Here is a 16295-nt window from a genome sequence, read left to right as displayed (position 1 = left end):
ATGAGCAAGATCCATTTCCCTGATACTGAAAAAAATGGAAATTCTTGACTTGGGTGGAGATCACTTTTATAATCACAGAGAACATTATTCTGCTTGTGATTGGTAAAACACAAACACACTATATCTGACTTAGTGACAGGCCTCTGCTCCACTTATTTAAAGGACATACTGTCATTCTACAATGAAGAAATTCTCTCTTTCCCAGAAGACCCAGGAATATTTAAGGCTGTACTAGAAAAGCACTTTTACTGGGGTAACGAATCTAAAATAGATGCTAGTTTCTGAGAAGCCAGCAATAAATAAATCTGAAGAATCAGTATACCTTTGTGAAATATCTATGAAACATTAAACATGAATAATCACATCAAAGTATAAATGCACGATAAATAGTGAAAGCATAATCTTATTCATTATTACTCATGTCCTTGCTCTTCTTTCAATAATGACCTTTATTCTTCATTTAGAAATTCTACTTAAATAAAAAAATATATTTTCTAAATCCAATTCTCTTCAGTGAAAAACTCTACAGGAAGTTGCTTTAATTTTACTGTTCTTATTTTATTTTGTCTTTAAAAGCTCTCTTGAATTATTAGAATTTTAAAATACAACTGGCTAGGTATTGAGTTTGGGTAGATATTTGCGATTCCTTGCCTCATTATAAAATATGATGACCTAGTGTCTTCAAATAACTTCTTTAATAAATACCACTTATGTTATCTTGAGCAAGTTACTCCTCTGTTTTACTTTCCAGATTTGGAGAATGGGGAAAACATGTAAATTATGCTGATGAATATAAATGGTTTAGAGAAGTCCCTGGCTTCAGTAAGGAATATGTATAAATGAGTTACCATCATTCGCATTATAATTAATATTTCTAGTTTATTTCATATATCTCAAGCAGCTCCAATTCATATAATTCTACAGCTGACACTGACATAAAGGCGAGGATGCGGGGAAAAGGTACACTCATATGTTGTTGATGGGACTGCAAATTGGTGCAGACAATATGAAAAGCAATATGGAGATTCCTTGGAAATCTGGGAATGGAACCACCATTTGACCCAGCTATCCCTCTCCTTGGACTATACCAAAGGATTTGAAAACAGCACACTATAGGGTCACAAGCCACATCAATGTTTATAGCAGCACAATTCACAACAGCTAAACTGTGGAGCCAACCTAGATGCCCTTCAGTGGATGAATGAATTAAAAAAAATGTGGCATATATACACAATGTAATTTTACTCAGCAATAAAAGAGAAAAAAATCATGGCATTTGCAGGTAAATGGATGGCATTGGAGAAGATAATGCTAAGTGAAGTTAGCCAATCCCCAAAAAACAAAAATGCCAAATGTTTTCTCTGATATAAGGAGGCTGACTCAGAGTGGGGTAGGGAGGGGGAACATGGGACAAACAGATGAATTCTAGATAGGGAAGAGGGGAGGGAGGGAAAGGAAGGAAGCAGGGGATTAGCAAGGATGGTGGAATGTGATGGACATCATTATTCAAAGTAAAGGTATGAAGACACGAATTGAGTGTCAACCTACTTTATGTACAAATAGATATGAAAAATTGTGGTATATATGTGTAATAAGAATTGTAATGCAAAAAAAAAACAAGTACATGTATAAAGACATGAATTGGCATGAACATACTTTATACAAAGATATGAAAAATTGTACTCTATATGTGTAATAAGAATTGTAATACATCTGCTGTTGTGTATTTAAAAAAATAAAATCAATTAAAAAAAAGGAAGGGATTTTTTGTTATTTTCAAAAGAACATTCTCTTTATTTTACTCAAAAGTGGGTACACTAGATAGTGCTAAATTAAACAGAAAGAGTCCCTATTGTGTTCTTCCTAATCAGCGTCCTCTATAAAGAGTGGTCACAAATATATAGACTACAAATCCAAGCTTTCAACTCAGGATACCAAACAAATAACTAATATAATGACACTATAATAATTCAGCTTTTGCATAATCACCTGAAACATTTCTAATCATGCCCACAGTTCTGACATCATTCCTTGCAAACCCCTCACATTCCCTGCTTGTACTCCAGATAGTCTCTTGCTCTCCCTTCCTCTCAAGTTGGTACCACTCCAGGTGCTCCCCCTACAATGAAATTCCACTTATTCCTTAGTATCTGATTCAAATATTAATAGCTTATTGTACAAAAAAGCCAATTATGTTTTAATTCTGTGCAATCAAAATTCTAAGGATTAGTCACCTTCTACTCTGTGCTATGGCTATTTAAGTACAAGCATTAAGGATACATGCATTTAGGTTCATATATACTTGATGCTGGGGAAGGATTAATACTCAGCTTAATTCATGCCCTTCCTAACCTTCTACATAGTAGAAATGGATCAAACATTGGGAAATATAAAATTGTGGGTGAATTCAGCCTAAGATACACAGTAAACAAAATATAAGTGCTCTGGTTATTTTTATGAATTGCACGAACTTTTTCACTAAACTATTAAGAAACAGAATTCTCATTAGGTTATAATTCAAAGCTTTAAACATGATCATGTGATTCATTAATAACTAATATGTGAATCATCATATCACCTAACATTTGACATTAATGAGTGTTAGGTGTCTTGTTAGAAAGTTGGATATGTGAACAATAAAATTGCTCTTGCTTATTCAACTGATAAAACAGGAGGTAGGCTGTGTGTTGTCTTTGTTTTCTTTTGTACAACTTGCTTTATCAAAACCCAATGACTTTATGTAATCTGTGTTTATATAACATAAGAACATATATTTAACAAATTTATGTTTATATAACAATATATAGTTATATGTATCATAATTTATGTAATAAAAAATGCTCAGCACTTTAAATTGGAAAGTAGCCAGTTATATTATTGAAATCTGGACAATTCTCAGATCTATTTCCACTAACTACTGAATATAAATTGATTTTAACCTCCACTATCAGTATAGTATTTCAATAGTAGTTTTTATGTAATTTTCAGTCTATGTTTATATTATAATTATGTGTGAATTGAAATCCTGAAATACCTAGACAGCTCAAATTTGAGAAGGCATTTTTAATAAATTATGCATTTCAAATAAAAATTGACTCCCCCAATTCTTGTCTATAGTGTACACATCATTGCTTTAACAGTTTTAGCTTCATGTTGTATGATCATATTTATCTCTTAGGTACTAGTTGTGTTTTAAGTTTTATCCTTTATATGACGTTTTTACACTTTTGTTTTAAATTTAGACAATTATTAGTTCGACAATGTATAAAGTTAGAAAAAGTGAGACATACATTGAGAAAAATGCTTCACAAAATGTTTACGAAGAATAAACTCTTTGTAGGAAAAACTGGTTAGCTAAGCATAAAAACTCAGAAACTAGTGTGTATAAAAATCAATGATATTTCAAAAGGAATGCTGTTTTCAAATCAAGTGACCTGAGGAGATATTTAAATTCAATTAGAAAAATTTTAAATTTACAGTTTTAAGACTCTGTTGAAAATTGTTAAATTTAAAAATTTTTGGCTGAGACAGTGCTCTGATTCACACATGAGAGTGAAGGTTAAAATCAAATTATATTCAGTTCATTAGTGGAAAAATCAATCTGGATTCATCCAGATTTCAGTAAGATAACTGACCACTTTTCAATATAAAGGGCTAAACGCTTTTTATTACATCAATCTTAGCTGTCTTAAGTCCTATGCCTTTTTGTTGAAAAGGGCATTATTTCACATCTGAGCTCATTTCTTTAAAGTCTATCAAAAACTTGAATTCCCACTCAGATTACTCTTGATGGATCCAGAGAGGAACCATTTATTTATGTTGGCAGTGGTGATTGAAGACCGTATTGTCACAGAGACTCAGCTTTCCCTCAAGGTCAATTAGTTGAAATCTATAGGGAATTAAAATATAGTCTTAATAGAGAGCCATAGCTGATAACCTATAGATGAGCAGCTTAAATCAGCATTAGCAGAGGCAGAGAACAAATTGAGAAACTTTGTTTTTTCTATTTAGCCAGTTAAGACAGGTTAAAAATGAAAGAACCTCAAATTTATTGCCTTCATATAAAACTATGTATATGTTCACCATAATATGTTCTGGTTATTCAAATAACAACTTTGTGAAGAATCTATGTCTCTGGTAAAATATATTAATTAATATTTCCAAGTTTTATAGAATGCTGAATATGAGTCTTTATATATTTCATTGACTAGACTAAAATTTATATCTAATTTCATGATATTCTATTACTTCTCCAAAGCAATATTGTAATGTTTTCAGAGGTATCTTCATTTTTTTTCTTTCTCTTCTTTCATTTTTTCTAGGCTTTAAAATAGTGTCCTTTAAGATATTTCTTTTCATTCTTTTACCAAATTGCCAATAATTTTTCTGGAGTCCACACTACCAATTAAAAATAATATTTTAGGGTTAGCTGGTACTATATAGCTGACTATAAAACTTCATTTGGTAAGTGAAACATATGACCTGAATCAGTGAGTGATATAATATTTTTGGTATTTAATTAGATGAGCAATTAATTAGTAAGTGATATCTAGTATTTTCTTAAAATGCCTCCTTATATCTGTAAGGACAAGTATGTTTTACAAAAGCAATAGGAACTTGAAGGACAGCTCTTTGGAAGCAATATTCCTTCCTTTAACATAGTATTTCCAGTGCATAGATAAGTGACTGGCATTCAAGAGGTGCCAGTTGAGATTTCTTTCATTCAAACAAGGTAAAATGGCCTTTAGACAGAGATGGGAATCCAATACTCTTGCTGATATCAACAATTTGAGGTGAGATTCCAGAGTAGCCAAAGTTGAATTTTATTTATTACTAAGTCTCTCCACGTTAGCACTTTAGAAAACAAATTCTTGACATATGTTTTATTTCATCAACCATGTATTCTAAATTTAAACCATGGGTATAATGTAGCTATCTCAAGGGCAATAGGGCAGAAGCTGAGGATAGAGAGGAGAGACTGCTGACAGCTGTGTGAAGAGGTGAACAAGGGCTCCAGATGAAGACTTCAATGGAGAGATGACAGAAGGCATCACACAGTCTCAAAGAAGTCTTACAGCCTGAGCTGTTTGCTAGGTAGCAATATCAGCAGGTAAGTAATGACGGCCCTGTATTGGAACTTACAAGCAGCCTCAGAAAACTAGATTTGGAAGATGCTCAAATCTGTTAATACAATGCATGTGGAGGTTCTATAAAGGTTCTGATTAACCAACCCACCCTACTAAGTTCAGCTCTGCCAAGGTAAGAGCTCATTCTGAGCAGAACATTATTTAATCATTCTGGGAAAGGAAAATTTGTGATAAACAGTGAACAGTTTTATAAATTGGAGGTAATTTTCCAAGCTCCTAATGGCATGAAGGGGGGAAAATGGAGAAGAGATTCTATTTTATGATGATGAATAAAGACATTCAACAGAGTTGCTCATCCAGACCACTTGTCAGTTTAGAATGCCAAAAGGTCAATTTTGAGTGCTCTTTGGAAATGGATATTTTACGTGTGATGTGATCAATTAAATCTTCAACCCAATAGCATCTTACTTTGACAAATGTTTGAATCCCATCAGACAGAGCCAATGAACAAAATACATTTTCATAAAATGAATTTAATTCTGTCAATGAAACTTGTTAATTAGTTAATCTGAAGTAAAACAGGGTTACTCCTGATTGCAAAATGCTAAGTGTGTTTAGACTAGAAACAGGCCTGGCTTCCTCTGTTTTAATCATACTGAATACTACTCCTGGTCAACCATAGCATCAGGAGTTCTGGCCCCATGCAGACTTATGGCTAATGGAAACTGATTCCTCTTTAGTAGATTTATGATTCTGAAATCAAATATAGTTTCATTTTCTGTCTCAATTCATGTCCTTTCCATAAAGAAATTTATTATCTCTGGGGCACTAAATCAGCTTCTGGGGGTACCTCTAATGCTGACAATCTGCTATTTTACTTTCTGATTATGTCAAGAAATTTTTGTGCCAGGATACAAATGGCATTTCTGAGCACCAGAGGAGTTTCTAGAAACAGGGACAGTTGGCTACCCATTGGTCAGGGCAGAAGAAAAATTTCATGTGCCACTCTCTGTGTGAACCAGAAGAGCAGAAGGCAGAAATAGGAAATGTCAATGTCTTGGTCTTTACAGATTCCAATCTATAGTTGTAGAAATGAGCTCCTGTGAAGTGTAAATCCTGACATCACCCATCAGATGGAGAACTGAGTTCTTATATGATGGTAGTAATATAATGAGAAACCTGCAAAGAAATCTAGGTAAAAACTTAATTTACTATTAAAGCTAATACCACATAAGCAAACACAGCAAATTTTTAAGAAATGCACATTATGAGTCAATGTGCATTTTGATAACATTAATTTTACCATATCAATAACATGCAGTCTTACAGAGGAAACATTGTAAGTACAGAGGTACAATTGTTTGGGGTCTTTGGGGAAATAGCATATGAAGCAAAAAAAAAAAAAAAAGAGTTCAATATCATGTATTTTAAAATACAGAGCACACCACCTGACAAGATTGAAATAATCACAGCAGAACTCTGCATTACCACATAACTTACTGGATGACAAAAATCTCCTTGCGTCTAAAGAAAAATGAAGAGTATCTGGAAGTAAAGAGTCATTATTTATTTAGTATACAAACACACTACATTATCTTTGATTTGCTACTACAAGAACATGAGCGTTAAATACCTTAAACTTCATTCTACTTGCAGGTATTTCTTGTATTCTGGATTCACATATTTTTGTCACTGCTTGCAAAAATAATTTAAATTTAGGACAGAAGCAAAATTAATGACTAGAATCTGTCAAACAATGATTACAATTAAAATGCTATTTTAAAAAGCTATTTTTCATAAAGTTTCATATGTCAGTCAAATATAATAAATTCTTATTGAAGAATTGCATTTCCAAAGGTTTTCCAGTTTCTCCAAGTTTATCCTTCACTAAAGTTTCATTTCCTCTCTGCCCCATATCAGGAGAAATAAATCAAAAAAGTAGTTCTCTCCTTAGACTCATTCTCAGCATAAAAATTACTGCTGGAAAAGAATACCATGGTTCTTTGTCTTTTAAGAGTGTTTACATTAGTCTCTTCTAGTGTATTTCAGAGTTAGACACTGTATACACTCATGTGCACACATGTGTGTGTATCTTGACACCTCAGAATCAGACAACTGAGCAACATCATGGCTCTCCTTACTATCTACATGACCATCATGATTATTGACAGTTACTTAACTGCCCTTTGTATCACCTTTATTTTTAATCTGCAAAATGGGGTCATGAGCACGACTTTGTGGTAACAAAGTGTTGAAACAGTTCAGTGAAATCATTGCAAATGCAATGTTTACCATATAGTAGCTGCTCATAAGCAGCAGCAATCACTGTGTTAGCAAACCATGGCAAAAATAGATTGGAGTAGTTTGTGATATTAAAAATATAAATAACAATAATAACAATACCAGATGTATTCTGGTTTATAGTTTACAAAGCACATTCATAGGCTTCTCTTAAATAATAAGTTGTTGATGATACATGGAAAAAATATTCAATATGCACTCTTCTAAAAATCCACTAAAGAGAAAGTTATTGAAGAGAGAAAGGTTCTATTAAAATAACTTTTACAATCATTCAATTATTTCCTTTTGTTAAGAATTTTAATTCTATTTATGTTTACTGGATAGGGTTTTGAGACTTAAAAATATGTGCCATTATTCACTCAACTGAAATAGGCAGATTAGTGTGAAATGATGTGCAAAATTTTGGAAAAAAATATGTTCTAAAGAAACTGAATTTCTGTCAAGCAGCATTGATTAATTTTATTTTACTTTCTTCACGCAATTTAGTCACAATATAAAACAAACTCCTATAAATTAATTGTAGAAAGATATAGTAAAAAAACTTTTCTAACAAATAAATCTTTAAACAAAAATTTATAACTCTCTTGGGAAGGTAATTTGTGTTACAATTAAACAAATTAAAGATGATCCATAGGGTCAATTTCATGGTCTTTAATAAGAGGCACAGTTTTGTATCTCACCTGTATTGATCTTGCCAACAGATTGCCCTCAAAATCTTTCTCACCTTAGTAACTCAAGTGGCTGTTTTACAGGAGTCATAAGAAGTTGTTTTGTTTATCAGATAACAAATCCCAAGGATCATTTTCTAATCTAGTGAATGTAAACTAGGTCATACTCAGATATTAAATATCCTTTCTAAAAAATATAGTTTGTGTTACCTAAACTTAAATGTAAAATGTGCATAACTGTATAATTATCAATCCAATGAAGGATGTAAAATATTATTTTAGCATATCTCTGAATGTTCTTAAGTTTAAGAGTTTAAGCAGCACCAGATTGGACCTGGTGGAGTGGAAAGAAGGGAGAGGGGATAGGAATGGGAAAGTCAGTAGAATGAATCAAACATAACTTTCCTATGTTCATATATGAATACATTACCAGTGTAACTCCACATCATGTACAACCACAAATATGGGATGTTATACTCCATGCATATATGATATCTCAAAATACATTCTACTGGGGGGAGGCAGAGAGGGAGCCTGGGGTGATACAGTGATACAGTGCTTGCCTAGCATGTGTTAGGTACTGGGTTCAATTCTCAGCACCACATTGAGTAAATAAATAAATTAAGATATTAAAAAGTACATTCTACTGTCAAGTATGACTAAAAACAACAAATAGAAAAAAGAGTTTCAGTAGTACTGTTTGGATTAGAGAAAGGGAAATGATGGAAAGGGAGGGCGAATGGGAATAGAAAAGAGTAGAATGAATTGGAAATTACTTTCCTGTGTTCATATATGAATACCCAACCAAGGCAATTCCAAATCATGTACAAACCAAAGAATGAGAAATTGTACTCCATGTATATATAATATGTCAAAATACATTCTATTGTCATGTATAACTAAAAAGAACAAATAAAAAATTTTTTAAAAAGAGTTTAAGTAGTACTGAATCATTATTTTACTTCTGTTCTTCTTTGGAAAGAAAAAATGTAACATGGAAGGCTATCTTCAAACACTTTGTGAAACAAGGTAAAACATAATTAGAGTTTACATGTACAAAAATTACAGGATGGGCTTTAAAACATAAGTATATAGTGGGGCATAAAAATTAAATAACATCTTAAATATAAAATCGCAAATCAATATAACTTTGCTTTTGTCAATGAATATTCATTAATTAATTTAAGTTATTATTTAATATTAATATTAATTTAAGACTCAATTTATTGATTAGCTATTCTCTCAAATCATTTGCTTTTGGACATGTGAAGATATAGAACACAGGAAAATTTACAAGCTCAGTTTTACATGAAAAGTTTGGCAGGTTAGAAGAAAAAGAACAAGGCTGAGATTCAAGCAGAAAGCACATATGTTAGCTGGGTAGATTTAAAAGAACTAAGTTCTTTTTTAAGATAACAAAGACACATGATGAAAGCTACACACAAATCTGGGGAGCTAACTCTACCTCCTTGATTCTTTGCTCCCAGAACCTCCACCATCAGTCCCTGATATGAAACAAATTGAGATCTTTGAGTTCTTGGAAAACAATGAAGAACTTTTCAGCTCCACTGAAGGTCAGGCCCCTGGGATATGTGCAGGTAGTTATTATTTTCCAGTCCTGTCTAATGTATTATGAGTCTACTAACATGAAAAATTATAGATCTCTATGATGAAGAGTTAATACCCAAATAACTCAATATTTATTTTTAATGAATTTCTGTAATACAACCAAAAAAATACTATTATGTGCTATTGCTATTACAAACAAGTGTTTTGAAGTCATGAATTCCAGAATCATAACACACAAATGAAAAAGTGAAAATCATGGAAATGAATATTTTCAATTTTGCTATTACTAGAGTTAATACATAATAATTTTCTATGGGGCAAAAAATATTCAAAGTATTATTTTACTTCTATAGCCTTTTACAAACCATGTACTATATAAATAAATAGACACAGAACTAGAAAATAAATAATATGGAGTCAAGGTCAAATAGGGCAGCCCCTGGATTATAAATACCCAATAATCGGCAAGCTATAAAGTCATTGCCCCACATGTCCATGATTTGAAATTTTTCTATAGCTGCAAGATGATAGTCATTGTAAAAAGTCAAAACAAAATAAGTTTTACAAACTTTACAATTTTTAAAAAAATAATGGCTGTATTCAGTGTTCAGAAGTGGAGGATGGACTAAATTGTGAACATACACTGAGCTTAGGGAAACCAGCCTCACTATAGAAGGTCCACTGCCCAGAACAGTGACCTCCTTGATAGAGAATACTTTCTCCACTCTGTGTGTGTGTGTGTGTGTGTGTGTGTGTGTGTGTTTTATATTTCTAAAGATCTGCATACAAGGGATTGTGGGGGCTTAATAAAGATTCCTTTAAAGAAAATAAAAATGTTCAGCAAGTATTATAGTCTCCTTGACATTTACAGTTTAGTATGAACAGATTCAACTAAAATTGTTTAAATCATTCAAATTAATTGTACCCAGAGATCCGAAGTTATCCCTTGTACATTTTCAGGTGTTCAGGAAAGGCCCTTGGGCTCCCAGTCTGTAGAGGGGTCACAAGGAACTGAAAAAGGAGTGCAGAAATGGAGGCAGGAGGACATACTAAAATTCAGTTGGCCCATGAGGAAAAGAGAAGAAATTTTCTTTTACTATGTAGCATGACCCCTTCAGGTCCAGAACATACCTAGTATCCTAGGGTATTATCTAGCAATACTCTACTGTTCTATCATATGGTTAGCTTTGGCAGGTCATGGTGGGAATTTCTTAATCTCTTATATATAACTTCCTAATGTAAAAAAAGATAACCTATATAATATACAATCATTTTACATGTACGTCTTTGGTACACTATCCATTTATAAATGGGAACAGACTCTATTAGAGTATAAACAAAGATCAGCATTCAAATGTTTAAAAAGTAAATTTTTGTATGCTACAAAGCAAGTTTTATTGTGGTTTAGTGATATGCTAAATAACCTTAATTTTATAACATTTGGAAAGACCCTGCTTATCCAGATGACACCTCCTTCTAAGGCACATATTAGATATTTTTTTTTTTTTTTAGACATGCTGGAAATACACTTGCAGAGTCAATCTATTAGGTAAAGACCAACTTTGAAAAGTGACAACAACAAATGATTCTTTTTGATACTCAAGACCTTTAATGTTATATTTTAAAAATTAACTAATTTTTAAAAATTACTCTTTCTTAAAATGTCAAGAGAACTGTGTAGTACTGTGTAATAATCTTGAATTTATACGCATCACATTCTGTTGGATCTTATAAGAAAAATTATTAACTTCTTAAGACAACTTGTTAAAACAGCCTGATGATAGCTACTAAGAACTTAATGAATAACTTATACACAAGTTTTAAAATGTGCCAATATTTCAAATAATTCACAATTCTTTTAAAAAGATTTAGGATTTTTAAAAATCAAGCACTTTAGTATTTCCCATACATACCAGTGACCATATTTAGTACACACATTTATACTTCTCCTTCTGAAGGTAATTTGTTGATCTGCATTTAGTTTTTAAATACTAATCAATTATAAATACTAAAATGTTATATACAGTTTATAAATTTAATTTTATACTAAAATAGGGAGGTTTAAGAGATGCTCTCAAAACTGACATAAACAATATCAAGTTATTATAAATGTAATTAAACTTGTTATTAAAAAAGTGGACATTTTGAAACAAATATGATGTATAAGAAATCTATCACATGAAATGAATTTTTAAACAAAATGTAAAACATAATGTGTAAAAATATTTGCCTCAGGAAGAAAATCTTGTTGAACATTAGAGTCCGAGGTTCATATTGAACTCAAAATATTAGAAGATTAAGTGATTCTCTGAACACCAGTGAGAAGTGTGTGGAAGACAGAGGTCACCCTTTGAAAGAAGATCTCTGTGACCTGTGTAAACTGGAGCCCCACAAACACTTCCAACAAGCATAGGTCAGGGTGGGGTCATGGCTCCAGGCCCTCTGGACCACTGTTCGCCCAGTGGAGTGTGCTCACCGCGTTAATCTCTCGTCCTTCAGCTCCAGGTCTGCCACTGTGATGAGCTGATCCAGCTTGAATTTAGTGTCAATAATTTCTGCATCCCGAGGAGAGTATGTGCCACCTTCTTTCTGCTTCTGTCGAATTCTAAAACAAGTACAATAAAGTCCAAGAAAGGAATATCTTAAAAAGCATAAGAATTAGGTTTAGTTTTCCTTTCAAAAAATTGTATTGGTGCATTATAATTATACATAATAATGGGATTCATTGTTATAGTATTACATATTCATACATGTACATGATAATAATATGGTCGATTTCATTCCCCAGTACTTCCCCTTTCTCTCTGTTCTTATTCCCAGTCCCCTTTCCCTACTGGGTTTTTTTTCTATTAGTTTTCTTTAAAAGTGAAGACATTTAATCAGATCATTTCTTTGTTAGAATCACTTCTCAGAATATGTGGCAATTTTAGAACTATTCAATTTTGTTTTGCCTGTTTTAATTCCACAGAACATTTTATACTAAAGACTTTTTAAATATAAAAATTTTGAAACAAATTGTTTGGTTTACATCCACAATTTAATAAGACTTGGTTGATCAAGGCCTGAACAACTGGCATATTTGAAATAGATGAGTCCGGGAGACTGAGGCCATGACCAGTTTCTTCTCACTTTAGCTGTCTCACTGATTTGCCATGAAAATAAAATATGTTAAAGTGGAAATAGCTCAGTACTATTAATGTCAGTGCTAAATAAATTCATTGTTTTTATATAATGAAACATTTTTACATGCATGCAAATACATATAAATGATTTTTAATTGTCTCATTGAATTTTTATGAAAATATTATGAAGAATATTATCTTTATTATAATCAGAAAACTCAGGTTCAAAATGAAGTCAGATGAATCTGACAGCCTTTTCATTGATCACTTATCTATAAATAATATTGATATTATGAGGTAATATGTAGCTATTTTATCAGCCACATAATTAACATTCATTATTTATTATGTATTACATATTGATGAAGAAATAGAAATTATAAAACATGGTCGCTATCTTCAAGGCACTAAGGACCACTGCCCTTATGGATTTCAGTCCTGCATTATTATTATTTCTTCTGGAAATCAAGCCCACCTGGATGAGTTCTCACTGCCTCTGAAGTGAAAACTCTCTCCATCCCTTTGGGTTAGGATTCCAAGAAGCTCCAGCCCACATATCCCATCCAACAAGAATTAGATGCTTCTACAAGCAATTCTAGTCTGCCTATCCTCCAATAATGATGGATAACTTCTACAAAAGTGCTCCCTGTCCTCTGCCCTGTTTGCCCACTGATAGGTTGCACATGACAGCATTAGTTTGGGACTTCTTTCAGTCTTAGTTCCTTTACTGTCCTGTCCCTCAGACTAAGGAGAGTAGTTGCTTTCTTGCATTTGCTACTTCTAGGCTCCTTAGAATTCTCTTTTACCCACTTTTAGTAGTTTACCATTTCTTTTATTTAATATTTTTCACATTAAATTTTTCCCATTCAGATTACAGGAATTCCTTCCTTAGTAAATCTATGCTGCATATGTACTTCAGAACATCAGAGTACACATGATAAATGAATAAAAAGATTTTTTCTGTCAATTTAAGAAAACTAAAAAGTAAATGTTTCCCATTCATGTAACTACTGAGGATTCTGTCTCTTGATTGGACTGTGATTGATATAATGCCCATAAAGCATCCTGGGAACGAGAGTACAAACAAATCTTACCTTGCAAATGCAAATATGGCTGTTCCAAGAAGAATTATTGAAAGGATACACAATGTTACTGAAAGAATGACCTCTACAGTTCTTTCTGAAAGTCCTTCACCTGGAAAAGAGGGGCGACATTATCAGTAAACATTGTCATAGAATACTATTTTGGGTTTCAAATCACAAAGAAAGATTTTTTTTTGTTATATTGCTCAAGAATACTAGTAAAAAAAAAAACCTACTTATTCTCTTTTCCTAGATCATTTAATTTGAGGGCTCAATCCTTGGTCCTTTCCTCTTTCTAAACTCACTCCTTTGTAATCTCATCTAACCTCATCGTTTTTACTTTTTACCTGTATGATGATGACTAGGATTTTAACCTATCAAATGCCATTCTTGTATAACCAATTGCTTACTACACAAGTTTATTTATAAGTATAACTAAAATATCAAAATTATTATGTGCGAAGCTGAGCCCCCACACTTTCTTCTTTTCAACTGCATCCTTCCATCTATCAGAAGAAATTTTATTACTCCTGTTGCTCAGGGTTAGGGTTAGAAATATATATATATATATATATAATATATATATAAATATATAAATATATATATATAAATATATAAAATTCATGAAGAAATTCTGTTGCACTGTATTCAAAGTATGTACAGTATTTACTATATGAATGCAAGGAGCCTTGGAGAGATAGTAATTCCAAAGTAGGAATAGGAGTAAAGTAAATTCAAAATATATAATGGTACCATAAAGCCAGGAAGCTAACAAAGGCTAATAGCATGAAGTGAATAAAAGATCGGGGCTGTGGTTGTGACTCAGTGGTAGAGTGCTTGCCTAGTATGTGTGAGGCACTGGGTTTGATCCTCAGCACCACATAAAAAAATGAGCAAATAAAGGTATAAAAAAATCATCTTGAAGGGGCTCCTAATGGCCAAAGAGATAATGATTTAATATGTTAAAGAATAAAAAATGAAATTTTTAAAACAGGTTGAATATATTTTAATGAATGATTTTATATTTTAAAAATGATTTTAAAAATCATTTTTATAACATTCATATTATCAATAAGAGAAAAATAAATAAAAATACTGATTTGTAAGATTTAATTATGGCAACACCATTTTCTTACTATAAATAATTGTAATCAACTCTGATTAAAATTTGTAATTTTATGGTTCATATGAATTGTATTTTATGGATTCTTTTTTTAAAGAAAATAGCCCTAGTTAAGAAGATAAAGCTCTTTGTTTGAAGAGAATTCTACTTAATAAATGTAGAAAGAATAAAATAAAAGAAATGCAGAGGGATAAAATTTTAAAATGACCATTTCATATTCTTAATGAAATAACTGATTCAAGTAACAATCATAAATGTATTTTAAAATGATTAAGAGAAAGGTTGATAGGGAATTAAACCACATCACTGAAGAGGTAAAATACTTGAGAATCTGCCTGAGTGACCATTTCATTCTCTGCAAGGGTTTGTTCAAACACCTTCTCAATGACTACTTGCTATGGACTGAACACTTATCACCCCCAAATTCATATGTTAGAGTGCTAGCCCACCAGTGCGGCTGGATTTGGAGAAAGGAAGAAATTAGTTTAAATGACATCATAAGGGTGGGGCTCTGATCAGATAGAATGAGTGTCCTTGTAAGGACAGATGCAAGAGAGTTTACATTATTGTGCTTATTCTCTCTCCTTCCTTCTTCCACTCTCCTTCCCTCTTTGCCCTCTTCCTCTCCCTTTCTACTTCCACACTTGTACCAAGTAAATGCCATGTGAGGACACAGAAAGAAGGCATCCATCTGTAAGTCAGAAAAAGGACCTCACCAGATACCACATGTGCTGGAACCTTGATCTTAGACTCTACATTGTAAGAAAATAAACTTCTGTTTTGAAGACACCTGGTCTACGGTATTTTGTGGTGGCAGTCTGATCAGACTCCACCCTATCTAGGATACCACCTGTACCTTGGATAGAGCATTAATCTCCAGGTTATACAAAGAACTCAAAAAATTCAACACCAAATAATAATAATAATAAGCTAATCAGTAAATGGGCAAAGGATTCGAACAGGCACTTAACAGAAGAAATACAAGTGGTCAACAAATATATGAAAAAAATGTTCAACATCTCTAGCAATTAGAGAAATACTAATTAAAACCACACTGAGATTCCATCTTACTCTAGTCAGAATGGCAATTATTAAAAATATAAGTAACAACAAATATTGGTGAGGATGTGGGTAGAAAGGTTCATTCATACATTGTTGGTGGAATTGCAAATTGGTGCTACCACTCTGGAAAGTAGTATGGAGATTCCTTAGAAAACCTGGAATGGAATCACCATTTGACCCAATTATCTCACTCCTTGGTCTATACCCAAAGGACTTAAAATCAGCATACTACAGTGACACAGCCATATCAATATTTATAGCAACTCAATTTACAATACCCA

At 32.4% G+C, this 16295-nt stretch overlaps 1 protein-coding gene and 1 long non-coding RNA gene across 2 annotated transcripts in view; one reads left to right on the top strand and one right to left on the bottom strand.

Annotated features, from left to right (window-relative positions):
• Nucleotides 1-1712, top strand: part of LOC308658035 — a 53990-nt gene extending 52278 nt beyond the window's left edge. The window contains exon 3 of the long non-coding RNA XR_014024126.1: nt 925-1712. This is a non-coding gene — a long non-coding RNA (uncharacterized lncRNA). The remainder of the gene's footprint in view (nt 1-924) is intronic.
• The window catches only part of PTPRQ (protein tyrosine phosphatase receptor type Q), a gene marked incomplete at its 5' end in the record, with an annotated part of 205022 nt that overhangs the window by 23643 nt on the left and 165084 nt on the right, over nt 1-16295 (bottom strand). The window contains 2 exons of the mRNA XM_081310467.1: nt 12102-12230; nt 13842-13941. Of these exons, the coding sequence (XP_081166593.1) occupies nt 12102-12230; nt 13842-13941 (229 nt within the window). The remainder of the gene's footprint in view (nt 1-12101; nt 12231-13841; nt 13942-16295) is intronic.

The sequence above is a fragment of the Spermophilus citellus genome, assembly GCF_964194105.1.
Source record: "Spermophilus citellus genome assembly, chromosome: 10".
In the NCBI taxonomy this organism is placed as follows: Eukaryota; Metazoa; Chordata; class Mammalia; order Rodentia; family Sciuridae; genus Spermophilus; species Spermophilus citellus.
Note: the sequence above shows the minus strand (reverse complement) of the source record. Positions and strands in the feature narration are given on the sequence as shown.